The 15,337-nt window shown below is 36.4% G+C and overlaps 2 protein-coding genes and 1 pseudogene across 2 annotated transcripts; all 3 read left to right on the top strand.

Moving 5' to 3' along the window:
• The first annotated feature begins 242 nt into the window (after positions 1-242).
• LOC148658294 (olfactory receptor 1E16-like) lies at positions 243-1,199 on the top strand. The gene has a single exon (XM_088640180.1). The coding sequence runs from the start codon at positions 243-245 to the stop codon at positions 1,197-1,199; it is 957 nt and encodes a 318-aa protein (XP_088496306.1).
• A 3,189-nt stretch (positions 1,200-4,388) lies between these two features.
• On the top strand, positions 4,389-5,333 carry LOC148658293 (olfactory receptor 6N1-like). The gene has a single exon (XM_088640178.1). It carries the CDS (start codon positions 4,389-4,391, stop codon positions 5,331-5,333), a length of 945 nt encoding a protein of 314 aa, XP_088496304.1.
• Positions 5,334-9,474: 4,141 nt separating this feature from the next.
• Positions 9,475-10,426, top strand: LOC148658292 (olfactory receptor 2AT4-like; annotated as a pseudogene).
• Positions 10,427-15,337: the final 4,911 nt, after the last annotated feature.

Here is a 15,337-nt window from a genome sequence, read left to right as displayed (position 1 = left end):
ATTGACACGTATCACTGTGCACATTAAATATTGTGATATTCAAAACTAAATAACTTGTTATGAAACTGAAACATGTCATGTCATGGGAAGTTTAATGTGCAGTAATTATTATCGTTTCACTAGTATCACTAGCAGTACTGCAGTGTTGTCATATTTTAACGGTTTTCTTTCCCTTTTTACATTTTAGGCTGAGAAAAACTGAAAAGGAGGAATCGGAAGCACTTTTTCAGTTGCCGTCAGAAATGGAGATAAACAAAACATTCCCAAAACCTGTGGGGTTTCTGATAGCTGGTTTTCAGAATGTGCACAACAGTGATTATTATTTCATATTTTTGGCTTTTGTTTACCTGGGAACATTGGCAGCCAACATCATTCTAATGTCCATTATATGGTTGTCAGTGTGTCTTCACACACCAAAGTACATAGCAGTTTTTAATTTATCTGCCATAGATGTGACTATTAGCACAACTCTTATTCCAAAATGTATAGATCAATTTCTTTTTAATTCAAGATTTGTGTTATATGAAGCGTGCTTAACTCAAATGTTCATGTTTCATTATTTCTATGCATTAGAATCTCTGTCTCTTGTTGTTATGGCTTATGAAAGATTTGTCTCTATTTGTTTTCCACTGAGGAGCAGTACAATCAACACAAACGCCAGGATGCTGATCATAATTGCTTTTTGCTCAGTTTTGGCTTTAGTGATCCACATTATATCTGCTGTTTTTATTACACACTTGTCATTCTGTCAAAATGTTCAGCTAATTCAGAGCTATTTCTGTGATCATGGACCAGTGTTCAAAGAGGCCTGCAGTGACAATTCTCGAAATTGGACCATAGCCAAAATTTATATTATTATTTTCTTTTTTGTGCCAATAGCTCTGATTACGTTATCATACGTCTGCATTATAGCTGCTCTTTCAAGGATTTCAACTGGACAGAAGAAGCTGAAAACATTTAAAACGTGCACAGCCCACTTAGCCTTAGTGGCCATATTTTTTATTCCTCTTTTGGTAACATATATGATAGGATGGACAAACTTGTTAGTGGACACTGATACCCGAATCCTCAACACATCTTTGTCAGCAGCCCTGCCTCCTCTGCTGAATCCCATCATATACACCTTAAAAACTGAAGAGGTAATGGAGCAAATTAAGAAGTTCATCAGAAAGCAGAAGGCTGCTCCAGTAAATCATTAATATTCTCATTAGTCTGGAACTGTGAGAGTTTTCCCCATTAAAGAATTAAAGAATACATGCTTAGCTCTTAGGGTTATTATGCACACAGTACATAAAATTGAACACCTAACCCTATTTTTTTACTAATTAGTATTTAAGTGAAAAAGAAAACTGAAGTATCGGTTCAAGTATAATCTAGAACCTGAATAGTATAGCCCATCTTATATATTTCTTTAATTTATTCATGTATAATATATATTGATTCACATAGTTTTGTCCAAAGATTAATTTACAATCAAATTAGAGAGACTTCATCCCCACAAGTACTGTATCTTTGAATCGCCGATTTGTAAAATTTACCACTTTAAAGGCCTGGTCCTGAGACTGCATTGTGGATCTAGGATTCATCCTTTGATCCTTTTCCCGCTAAGGCACTTTTTTTCAACTAGTCTGCATCCGTAACATTCTACACATTTCAAAACTGAGCATCTGTATTTGTAGTCAATTTCTCTCTTTTTGTAGTTTAAACTATTAAATATACAGTAATTCATTCAATTATGTGTATTTATGTATATGAGTACACATACAAAACGAAAATACAAAATACATATTTATAACAGAGTAGAGATGTTACAGTACATCTAAGCATTAAACATATTGAACATAATGTTTGGTTTAAATGCAGTGGCTTCAAGCTACAGTATTTTTAAAGACTTAACCCTGAAACCATTGACAATTCAACAGAAACTTTTCAAGAACAGAATACCTATAAAAAACGTAATTTTAATATTTACTATTTTTTGTATTATTATTATATTTATTTATTTGTATCATATATTTTCACTCAAATAAGTGGAAGATTGCATTTAATCTTTCAAAAAAGTCTGTGCCCTAAACCTAAGATACACAAAACCTTAGCTAGGGTAAGGACTCCTACGAAATGTAGAGAATGTTATATGGCAAGGCTGTGTTTTCGGACAGCAATGAAATTTAGGGAAATAGAAAATTCTATCAATAGGTTGTAATGAGTGCCGTTTTCTATGCGGTAGAGTGCTGAGGCTCTGGAATTAGAGCAGGGGATGCTAACAGGCTAAACAAGCTCATCAAAAGAGCAAGCTCTGTCATTGGGTCTGACCTGGACCCCCTGGAGGTAGTGGCTGAGAGAAGAATGGTGTCCAAATTAATGGCCATCATGGACAATGTCTCCTATCTCCTCTCTGACATGCTTGTGAAAATGAAGAGCACGTTCAGCAATAGGCTGATCCAACCACGGTGCGACAGGAAGCGCTACAGAAGGTCAGTCTTGCCTTCTGCCATAAGACTGTACAATTAATCCACTATGTGTCTGAGCAGGGGCAACATTGACATTTACCTGTTTTTGGACTAAACATTAAACTCTCTGCTTACATTTGGCTTTTCCTGTTTACAACTGTTTTTTTTTGTTGTGTGCAATATATGCTAGGGACTTGTGCAATTATTTTTATATTTATAATGTGCAATACAACCTTTTTTGTACTGTTCTGGGTTTTTTGTATATTTTGTAATATGAGTAATTATTTTTAGTGCACTTCTCACTGACTGTATTGTAATATATGTAATATATTGTTGTATTTTTGCATAATTTATTACATTGTGCTGTGTTGACTGTGCTAAGCTGCTGTTCACTGCCATTTCCCTCACGGGATCAATAAAGTATCTATCTATAATTCAGTGTAATCATCAATTTTTTTCCCTTGTATTTATGGCTCTACAATGCATTGCCCCAAAGGGGAATGTTGTGTAATTTGTCATAAAAGGAAATGTTTAAAAGAAAGAGAGTACTGTATACTTTTCAAACTCTTGCATTTCACATTGAATGCACTGGCATATTAACAGATACAGACAAGATTTATTGGGTATTCCCGACTCTTGACCTATTTAATCATGAAACCATGCTCACTGAGAAAACCAATTAACAAAAAATTTGAATTTGAAAAGCAGAATACTTGTCAAAACATAGAATTTTACGATTGTTGAGATATAGTGTTAGTTTTGATGTGACTGATTACTCCTTTCAGACTAATATCTTGATTCAGGGAGGTATATTATCCACTCAGTTGGATTTTTGGAACAAAATTTCAACCCTAACCCTAACCTCCCCAAACCCATAGCTAGGGTTAGGGTTAGGATTCCTTAAAAACATGGAGAATGTTTGATGGCATAATTGTTTTTAAGGCCAGAAATTAAATTTAGGAAAAGTCATATTTCAATGTTTTCTACACATTTTTGTTTCTTGCATATATACAGTAGCTGTATACAGGTACACTGCTATGTGCCAAATAGGAGTGTTGTCTCAATGACCCTAAGATCAAAAGTTTAAAAGAAAGGGAGTACTGTATACTTTTTACACTCTTGTATTTGGCATTGAATGCACTGGTACAGTTTATTAACAGATACAGACAAGATTTATTGGGTATTCCTGACTCTTAACCTATTTAACCCTGAACCCACGCTCATTGAGAAAACCATTGAGCATGAAATTTCCAATAGGAGAATTCTTGTTAAAACATAGAATTTTACCACTTTTGATACATTCTCTTAGGTTTGCAGAGACTGCTTACTCTTTTCAAACTAATATCTTGATTCCGGGAGGTACAGTATATTATCCACTCAAATGAGTGGAAGTTCGCATTCATTTTTTGAGGAAGAGCATGCTCACATGCACAGAGGAATTGTCATACCACTTGAGGAAAAAGTGATGACAGCTACTGCATGCTCTGGTGTATAAGTGGATATCTTATAGTAGGGTGCTGATATACAAAGAGCACACAGAATACATTTTACCATCATCTTTCTGTCAGGTTCAAAACATAGTTAGCACACCTACATACATTTAGAAAGAGCTTCTGTATTATTATTCTGTATTATATCTTGTTTATATGTCATATTGCATAGTTACCTACAGTATACTCTTAAATAATAGCAAATAGGAACTGAGAGATATAGACAAATCACATATGATATCCCTTCAATTTGGTAATAGTCAGAACTATATTACTGGCAAATGAAATTGAAGAAGAGGATGTGATGTTCTTATTATTTCTGTTTTACTAGAATCATTGTTAATATTAAAGTATTGTCATCTCCTTTACTTTTTATTGCCTTTTTGATTTTCGGCTGGAGAAAAGTGAAGAGGGGGATTTTGAAGCACTCTTTCAGCAGCTGGCAGCAATGGAGAAAAACACCACCGTGGGGTTTCTGATATCTGGATTTCAGAATCTGCAGCACAGTGATTATTATTTCATATTTCTGGCTTTCATTTACCTTGGAACCCTGATAGCCAATTTTATTCTAATGTCCATTATATGGCTGTCAGAGTGTCTTCATACACCAAAGTACATAGCCATTTTTAATTTATCTGTAGTAGATGTGAGTATTAGCACAGCTCTTATTCCAAAATGTATAGGTCAATTTCTTCTTGACTCAAGATTTGTGTTATATGAGACATGTTTAACTCAAATGTTGTTTGTTCATTCTTTCTATGGCTTAGAATCTCTGTCCCTTGTTGTTATGTCTTACGAAAGACTTGTATCTATTTGTTTTCCTCTGAGAAGTAGTACAATCAACACAAACACCAGGATGTTCATTATAATTGTTTCCTGCTGGTTATTAGCCTTTTCATATTTTACTGTTGCTGTGGTTTTCATAGCACGGTTGTCATTCTGCAGGCCTGTGCCTGTCATTAAGAGTTATTTCTGTGATCAGGGACCAGTGTTCAAAGAGGCCTGCAGCAGCTATAGTGCAAATTGGACTATAGCCAGTGTTTATACTGTTACTTTCATTTTTCTGCCATTTGCGTTGATTATTATATCATATGTGTGCATTATAGTTGCTCTTTCCAGGATTGCATCTGCACAAGGGAGGTGGAAGGCATTTAAAACGTGCACGGCTCACTTAGCCTTAGTGGTCATATTTTTTATACCTGTCTTAGTAACATATATGATTGTTTGGACCAATTTACCAGTGGACACTGACTCCAGAATCCTCAACACATCTTTGGCAGCAACCCTGCCTCCTCTGCTGAATCCCATCATATACACCTTAAAAATGGAAGAGGTAATGGAACAAATTAAGAATTTCTTGAGGAAGCAGAAGGCTGTTCCAGTCATTCTTTAGTACTCTGATAAATCCAGAAGTGTAATTTTTCTCTATAAATGATAACAGTTACTTAGTTCTCAGTGTTATGGAGCAGTAACAAGACTTCAGAAAACAAGAGTAAAATACAGAACAAAATGTTGTTTTTTTAAAATTTGGTATAATTGAACAACTACAAAAAATAATTTTAATTTTAATCTCAAACAGGACTTTTATAAAACATTTCCTTTTCAACTGTATAATTTAACACTTCAACAGATGTTTGTTTACTTGTATTTTTTAGTTCTAATAATAAATAAAATAATAGCAATAGTTAATATTTATGTAATTAGTATTTTAGTGAAACAGCAGAAGATATGTACTGTACTTTTTTGTATGATCTTAAGCATGAAATGTGTAGCCACACAAAAATTTATGATATAATATCCTATAAAACCATACAAATTCATAATGGTTTCAGGTGGGGGTGTTACATCTACTGTAACTTGAACAACTTATGGCTGTTTTAATATAGTGGTTTCAAGCCATATTAACAGTCCTAAAATAATTGAGTGACGGTAATAAGGTTTTTGAGAATGTGCCTTGCAATCTGTACACCAAATTGGAAAGACTGACATACACGGCTGAAGTGTTCGTGGTACTGTAGTTAGCATTGCTATCTCTCTGTTGTTCTGGTTTTGAGTCTTGCAATCTGTACACCAAATTGGGAAGACTGACATACACGGCTGAAGTGTTTGTGGTAATGTAGTTAGCATTACTATCTCTCTGTTGTTCTGGTTTTGAGTCCAGCTTGCATCACCTTCTGTGTAGAGTTTGTATGTTTTCATAATTTCTGGATTAATGTACTGTATGCCTCTAAATTGCCATTCTTGTGTTGTGGTGTGTCTGAATTGCAGCTATTGTCTGCTCACCACAAAATTCTGTTGCAATAAGCAGCTATTAAAAATACATGTAGACAAATGTATAGTGGTTTCACAGTTTTCCATAATTTTAGTTAAATATTTATTATTATTGACTTATTGTTTCAGTCCTCATCTTTGGGCTACATTTGTGACCTCTATTTTTTTCTTGTAGCATTGCATATTTTTACATACAGTAGAGTTTAAATGCATATTGCAAATGCATATTGTACATTAATAAGACAAAAAAACACATGTGTATTATGTTTATTTACAATTGTAGCGTAATTACTCTCCAATAACTTGCATATATATGAGTATGTGAAAAGTATTGTCCTGGATACAACTTCTAACTGTACAAATGTGGTACCTTCAGTATACAGTAAACAGAAGTAGATGCTCACTGTCACTCCTGGGCTGGGAACAGCTTGCTGCCTGTAGTTGCTCTTGGTAACTGAAGCATTCACATGAGAGCTTGCATCCCACCCAAGCCTATGAGGAACAGGTCAGCCACCCATACTGTGTGTCTCTCTTCCTTTCAATCAGGGACCCAATCGTCCAATCATCTCTCCAATAAATGACTGCTTTTAAGCCCAAAAATCCTGCAAATTTAGTGCTCTGACGTTGAGATTCCTGGAGTAGTGCAATTCCCTGCCTGCTTCAGGAACCTGTTTTTGTGAGCGTCCGCTAGTCTAAAATGCCGTTCTTCTTAGGTGAAGAAAATCTTCAGGAACTGGATGCAAAAATCCTATGACAAAAGACAAGCCCCCATCATGCCACGCTGCCCATTCAGACACAGAGTTTCATTGTTCCTGAAGTCAAGGACTAAGAACACATGAAAGCTGTAATACCTTTTATTTTCTTTAGTATATTAGGGTCTGGAGCAAGACTGGGATAAGGGTTATGTTAGATCCACAATCAGGTGACATGTTAGGTCCATGTTGAACCCTTTCCGTGAGGATTTAAATTCATTTTAGTTCAGCAGGAATAAAAAAATACCCACATCCAAGAGACCATTGGTCTGTAAATCTATCTAATTTTTTACATTTCTGAAGGTATTGGAGTGTGTTTGCTTCAAAGTCTAAAGAAAACATCATCACGTCCATCATGGCCAGGGTTTTTGAATTTTTTTATCATATTTTTGTCAGAGCATTGCTGCCTCACAGTGCTGGGGCCCTGGGTTCAATTATAGATCTGTGTGGAGTTTGTATTTTCTTTCAGTGTTAGTTTATGTTTCCTCTGGGTGCGCCGGTCCTCCCATAGTCCAAAAACATACTGAGATGATAGGGTAATGGGCTCTAGGTGCAAGTATGTGAGTGTCTCGGGTTATCTGTCTGCCCTGCAATTGACTGGTGTTTCATCTAGTGTGTACCCTGCCTTGCATCCGTTCCTTACTGAGATAGGCTCTGACTCCTCTGCAACCTTGAATTGGGAAGAAGAGGTTAGAAAATGGATGTCATCTGTTACACCTGTGACTTCATGCCCCCGGTGAAGTCACTGCCCTTAATCAACTCTTTCACATTCCAGTGCAGTTTCCAATTAACTAATCAGACACACCTTCTTCCACCTGCCTACTTAAACCAACCTGACACAGCACTCCTTGCACAGTATTGGGTTTCACCTAGCTAAAGCGGCATGGCATGGCATGGCATGGCATGGCATGGCATGGCATGGTTCAGATTCAAGAGTTCACTCATCCTGGCTTTTGTAATAGACCACAAGAATGACAGTGATTAAAGTTACAGGACATTACCAGTTAAGGATATTGCAGTCAGGTTGCCATTCATTACCATGGAGTTTTTTAGCAAATAGAACATCCTCCCAAGACCATCCAAGTGGGCTCTTCCCATCAATTTGACAGTTGTACACCTTAGTGACTATATCATTCTACACACCTGTGCCACAAATACAGACATTAGGGTGGTCTACACATCATCATAAAGATATTAGTATTCTATGGTTTGTGAGAGTTTGCTAATTTAATCCAACCTACAACCTACCAGTATGCCAGTGCCATACCATAATTAATTCCATTAGGTGTTTTCATTGTTAATTTTGAGAAAGCTTGAAATTGAAAAGGTAATATCACCTAATTATATTTGCCCAATGAACAATGAGGTAATTTTGACCACATGAAACATCCTATGTTACTAGTGTCAGTCAATCAGTACACTAATGAAAAGTCAAATTCTACATAGTCCAATATGTAGAAAGCAGGCATGTATAGAGCAATTGTTTTTTTATAGTAAGTATTCAATTAATTATTTAACAATAAGAAAGAATTATGACAAATAAAAAGCAAACATTCTCAGTTATTCCAAGGGATACAACAATAGTCAGAAGCATTTGTAAGAAAGTGAAAGTAATATCACAACAATCTTAACAAAGTGAATATTTCACACAGCTATGTAGTGTACCTTCTTGAACTTTGGAAATTATTCCATTTTTAAATTCCCCTATAAATTCTCTTGGAAGAATACACAATAGACTGGGAAAGCAAAGGCTCAGGGCTTATTTTCCAGATCATATACATGGTATTGTTTTGCAGCTCTGCAGCACCCTCACATGCACACAAGAATTGTCATACCACTTGAGGACAGGATGATGACAACTGCGCTCTGGTGCATAATAGGATGCCTTATAGCGGGGTGCAGGTATAGACAGCACACAGAACAAATTTCACCATCATCTTTCAGGTATGAAATAGATTTAGCATATCTTAACAAATCTACAATAGAGCGTATGTATTAAATAAGAGCTTATTTGTATTTTATAAACAATTTTAGAAGAATGTTAACTCTTTTAAAAAAAAACAAATAGAGAATTGAAAGATATAGACAAATCGTATGGTCATTTATGACATTCCCTTCTGTGATAGACAAAATTATATCAAGAAGTTAGCTGCATAAGCATGCATAGGTTGCAAAGGAACAAGTAAAGGTTTATTCTGTGCTGAAAAGAGAAAAAAGGAGACAAAACGTTTTGGCTGTGGAGCCTTCTTCAGGTCTTCTTCCCTTTTCTTCTCTTTTCAGCATGGAATAAACCTTTACTTGTTCCTTGACAAAATTATGTGACTGGCAAATTAAATTGAAATTAAATTAAATTGAGTATGTGATGTTCATATTATTTCCATTTTACTAGAATCATTGTTAATATTATGTATTTGTTGTCAACTTTAAATTTTATTTCCTTTTAAATTTTAGGCTTGAGAAAAAGTTAAAAGAAGGATAATTTCAGCAGCTGGCAGCTGACTGCTGGCAGCAATGGAGATAAACACCACATTTCCTTCTCCTGTGGGGTTTCTGATCTCAGGATTTCAGAATCTGCCACACAGTGATTATTATTTCATATTCTTAGCTTTTGTTTACCTTGGAACCCTGATAGCTAATTCTAATGTCCATAATATGGCTGTCAGAGTGTCTTCATACACCAAAGTACATAGCAGTTTTTAATTTATCTGTTGTAGACGTGAGCATTAGCACAGCTCTTATTCCAAAATGTATAAGTCAGTTTCTTTTTGACTCGAGATTTGTGTTATATGAGACATGTTTAACTCAAATGTTATTTGTTCAGTCTTTATATAGCTTGGAATCTCTGTCTCTTGTTGTTATGTCTTATGAAAGATTCATCTCTATTTGTTTTCCACTGAGAAGCAGCACGATCAACACAAACGTGAGGATGTTCATTATAATTGGTTTCTGCTGGGTATTATCTTTTACATATTTTGGTGTTGCAGTGCTTTTTATAACACGCTTGTCATTCTGCAAACCTGTTCCTGTCATTAAGAGTTATTTCTGTGATCACGGACCAGTGTTCAAAGAGGCCTGCAGCAGCGACAGTGCAAATAGGGTCATAGCCAGTGTTTATACTGTTGCTTTCATTTTTCTGCCGCTGGCATTGATTCTCTTATCATATGTGTGCATTATAGCTGTTCTTTCCAGGATTGTATCTGCACAGGGCAGGTGGAAAGCATTTAAAACATGTATGGCTCACTTAGCCTTAGTGGTCATATTCTTTATACCTGTTTTAGTAACATATATGATTGTATGGACAAATTTACCAATGGAAACTAACACCAGAATCCTCAACACATCTTTGGCAGCAACCCTACCTCCTCTCTTGAATCCCATCATATACACCTTAAAAACTGAGGAGATAATGGAGAAAATTAAGAATTTCATAAGGAAAAAGAAGGCTGCACCGGTAAAACATTAGTACTAATTTTATTCCCCAAGTGCAATTTTGTTCTCTGTACAGAATAACAGCTAATTGTTCTCAGTGTTATGATATACTGTAGTAACAACCCTTCAGCAAAAGAGAGTAAAATACTGAATCAATGTTATTTTTCAGTTCAGCATCTGTTTGTTACCTGTATTTCTTTAGGTAAATCTGATTCATTCCTAATATTTAAATTATTAGTACTTTAATGAAACAGTTAAAGAGATGTATTTAGTTGTGTGATCTTAAGCATGAATTGTGTAGTCCACGTGATATACTTATACATTTCTTTATCAAAGAATAATGTTCATTGTACAGTTTATTTCAAAACCTTCATGTCTTCCTGAATAAAAACAGATTTCTTATCCATTTCTGCAAACCATTGACATACAAATCATTCCAACATAATTCTCAAGAACCCTCTTGTGGCTCAATGTTTAAGGTCTGTTCTGTCCCAGATCTAGGATTCATCCTTTGTTCCCTTTCCTTCTAAAGGACTTTTTGGTTTTGTCTGTGCCCACAGCACTCAACCCAGTTCCCAGCCAGTCACACTGGTTTTTGAAGCCATTTTCACTTGATTTGTTGATTTTGCTACTAAATGTATTGCAATTCATTCAAATATGTGTATTCATGTACACGATTATGGATCTTTTGTGTATTTCATTTTAAAGCTAATAAGCAATATCAAATCTTAAACATTCATAATATAATATTCTATAAAACCTTAACTTAATAATATGTTCAGATTTTCATCTGCTGTAACCAATGAACAAACTTATTTTTTGTTTTAATGTAGTCATTTCCAGCTACAGATGTAGCCATTTAGAATGTGCGTTAAAACCCTGTAATGGATTACAAGGCCTGCACCTTACCGCAGTGATTCACTGGCCAAAGATGATCGACAGATGGCACTTGTGGTGCATTAGATGTTAGTGAAACAATTGCTTCATTTAGTCTCTCTACTATGCATGTTTAAATCCAGTTAATATGGAATTTTACAACTACAGGGAAATTTTGGTAGCTGAGTATAAAAATAACAGGAGCATAATGTCTCTTAATGTCACTGATGATATTCATTTAGTAATATAAATATATAAAACATACTGTATGTAGCTGGTAGTGGTAGCTAAACTACAATTAAAAAACACAACATTATGCCGGGCCCGACAAAGTGTTGAACAGGCTGTAGCGGCGAGGCTTATTAATAAGAAAGAATTAAGTGTTCTGAGCCTTCCCAAATGAGGCCCCATTTCTCTGTTCATCTCTGTGGTGCAGCCACAGAGAAACTATTCATGCAGGCTGATTTAAGGTTTCTTTGATAAAGGACAGCTCCCAAAGGGGGATGCACTTAGCTAAGCCTGGCTATCATGATCAATGGTCATCCATTGGCGCCTATCTGTCTAGGGAGTGCCAGATGGACATCTGGACTGCATTCCTAAGTGTCAGGAGTAAGTGACTCATATCTCACCTTGATCAACCAATCAGGGACTGGTAGGGCCGAGTAACCCACGTGGGACTCTGATGCCCATGGAACTTTCAGCCAATCAACGAGCTGAAGTTCCTCCAGGTAAAAACAGGCAACACAGAGAGCCTGAGAGATTCAGTGAGATTCAGTGTAAGATTCAGTGGAGGATTCAGTGGACTTTTCTAAAGGGAATTCAAAAGAGAAATTCCAGGGCAGGACAGCCCAGGAGCAGAAGGCTCCCAAGGGCAGGACATTCTCGCAGCGTGCCTCCTGACCATCCTGAGACTCAGTCCGGACAACCATGGAACGGCCAGTGTGTCCGAGTGCCAGAACTTTCCTTTGTTCTAAGAGTCTAGAGCGGAGGTTGCCAGAGAGTAACCAGAGGATCCACCCGAGGTTGGCACCAGCAGCAGGCCTCGTGAACAGGTCGGAACTGTGGACAGCTGAATCACTATTCAGAACTAGCTCTTCATCAGGAACAAACCGGTCCTCTTCCTGACTTGCTGGGACCCACAGTCATCTTTTCTCCTGTGCGCAAACTTTGCTAGTTAAAGCCAACACTAACTAGCCGGTCAGTGAGCATCTGCAGCGCACCGTCGCAAGCCGCACAGCACAGCCTGGCACCGAGCCAGAGAGCGCGGATTGGACAGCAACAGCCTGCAACTGTTTCTTTGTGCCCGCAGGAGATCTGAATCCCCAGAAATTGGATGAGTATTCAACTTCAATGCATTACAGCTCGAGAATTCAATTGTTATCCCAACCAGTTGATATCAATTTAATTCCTAAGAGTTATGTACTTGTTTTGAGTATCTAATGTAGAAGTTATAACCAAGTTCATTTATGAAACGGTCTAAATGAATGATATACTGAACGTATGTCCTCTCGATGTGTAACACTTTGTAACTGACTGAATATATACCTTTTGTATTCTGATAACCCTCTCGATAAGATCTGTTAGGTTTAATGCATATTCTATGTATTAATAAATGTATCCTCGTGTATTAGTACCTGTGTGTGTGCGTTGTTTGAGCTATATCGCATGGTTGGATTCTAAAGCCATCAAAAGAATCAATTTTGTGATTTACTGCTACGATTAATAATTGTCCCAGTAAATGCCCAAACCCTACAGAACTGGTGCCTTCAGAGAGCCACTACATTTACATTTTGGCTATGGCAACGTTACAAGGCTCAGCAAAAATTAGAAGTCGATGAGCCAGAGATATGCGGCAAGCAGGGAGAGTTTATTTAATAATGACAGCACTGATGAGGACAAACAGAACTGAGACTGCGGAGATGGCTGGGACAGTAGCTGTGCAGTTGATGCAGACAGAGCAGAGGCTGAGGTCAGAGGTATAAATGAGATGATCAGAGGCAATGATGAATGAGGACCTGGAAACAGGACTCAGAACCGAGAAACACTGGAAAATACTTCTGAGAACCTGGAACTGAAACAGAGACAAGACAGGGTTAGTGACTCAATGTCTGAGCCCCAAGGAATGTTTCATCAGGGCTTAAATACTGCGTGAGGTCCCCTGATAATATGGAATTGCAGATCTAAAGAAATTAATAATATTACTTTTAAACAATTATTTTTGAGACACAATGCTTCAAATGTCAATAACCTTGCAAACAAATGACACAGAGCCTTCATAACATAGGCATTTTAAAGATGATGATTTTATATAACTTTATAAATAAAAACAATATTAATTTAATGTCTTACATACTGTAATACACAATTTTACAATTAATAAAAGTCTAAATATTATACAACTTAAAATTCTATAATTGTAAAATGATTAAAAACCAGGCATTTTCTGGAGACAGCCCAAATGCTTCCACACGCCAGGTTAAGTATTCACACTGCTCCACCTGACGGTTTCACAAAGTAGTGCGTCAAAAAACACATTTTAAAAAAATCGGGCATTTTAGGGCATGCACACTGCAAAGTGCTATGGTATCTGGCAGGTATTCTGAATGGCTGGATCTGTACAGTACCTTATTATTCAGAGATACAGACTTGCGTGTTACCAAGTAAAGAGCACACATACCCCAATATCAGATGGTATTTGAAAAATCCAAGTTCAGAGGGAAGACTACCACTACCAACACCACTTACAGCACCAGCCAGGTTTCCAAACCAGTTACCCATCTAAGGACTGACCAAACTCATCATGTTTACAAATTCACTAAATAAACACAATACACATTTTTTGTGTTTTTAATGGTTTTTAATAATGTAAAGCAATTTGGATCAGTAAAATCTGCTCTATTTACTTTAAAGACCTGAACATTTCAAACATTTGATCTTTATCATCTTAAGTTAATTTTCTGTGATATTGTGGTGAAACAATTTTTTCAGTGTATCTCCACAATGTGTTAGACAATCATTGCATGTGAATCCCTGGGTTAGTTCCAGATAGTTTAGTGCTATCTGCGTGGAGTATATTTCATCCAAGTGCACCGGTCCTCCCACAGTCCAAAAACATACTGGTAGGTGAACTGGCTTCTGGAAAAAATGGCTCTAGGTGTGCATGTTTGTGCTTGCTACTGTATTTGTGATGGACTTTCGTTTCATCCAGGGTGCTCCGTGCTTTGCACCTATTGCCTGCCAGCATAGGCACTGGCTCCCCTGTGACCATGAATTGGAAGTAGAGTAGGTTGATTTTTATGTAATTCAACATGGTTTGTTACTAGGGTCAATCAAAACACTAATGAATATTCAAAAATCTATATAGTCCATTTTCTAGAAAACATGCCTCTATAGATCAATAGGTTTTAATATTAAGTATTCAGTTAATTATTCAACAATAAGAAAAAACAATGAAAATCAAGCACAAACTTTATCAATGCTTTCAAAAAGCATAATATGTGTCAGAAGTGCCTGTATAAAAATGTCTCAGAGTAATATCATAGAAATCCAAAGAAAGATTTATGTCACTGATTTCCTTCTTGAACTTCTTGGCTCAGGGCCTAGTTTCCTGATCACAATACTGTACATGGTTCTATTTTGCAGGTCCTTCTCAATAACACAAGAGCACCCTCATAACACAAAGGAATTATCATACCACTTGAGGACAATGTGATGACAACTATGCTCTGGTGCATAACAGGATGACTTAGGGTAGAGTGCTGATATAGAGACAGCACACAGAGCAAATTTCACCCTCATCTTTCTGTCAGGTACGAAACGGAGTTAACACTTCTAAATAAATTTACAATAGAGCTTATTTATTAAAGTGTGTTTGTATTTAGTTACCTAAAGTTTCATTTTATTTAAATGTACAGAAGTGCTGTGTGTCCACAAAAAAAAAAAATCCCTCAGGGGACAATGCATCTTATCTTATCTTAAACTCTTATTTAAAAATACTGAATTGAGAGACATAGACAAATTATAAGTTCACATACAGTATGATATCTCTTCAGTTCTGTAATATTCAATA

This window comes from Lepisosteus platostomus, chromosome 7 (assembly GCF_059453375.1).
Source record: "Lepisosteus platostomus isolate fLepPlt1 chromosome 7, fLepPlt1.hap1, whole genome shotgun sequence".
Taxonomy (NCBI): domain Eukaryota; kingdom Metazoa; phylum Chordata; class Actinopteri; order Semionotiformes; family Lepisosteidae; genus Lepisosteus; species Lepisosteus platostomus.
Note: the sequence above shows the minus strand (reverse complement) of the source record. Positions and strands in the feature narration are given on the sequence as shown.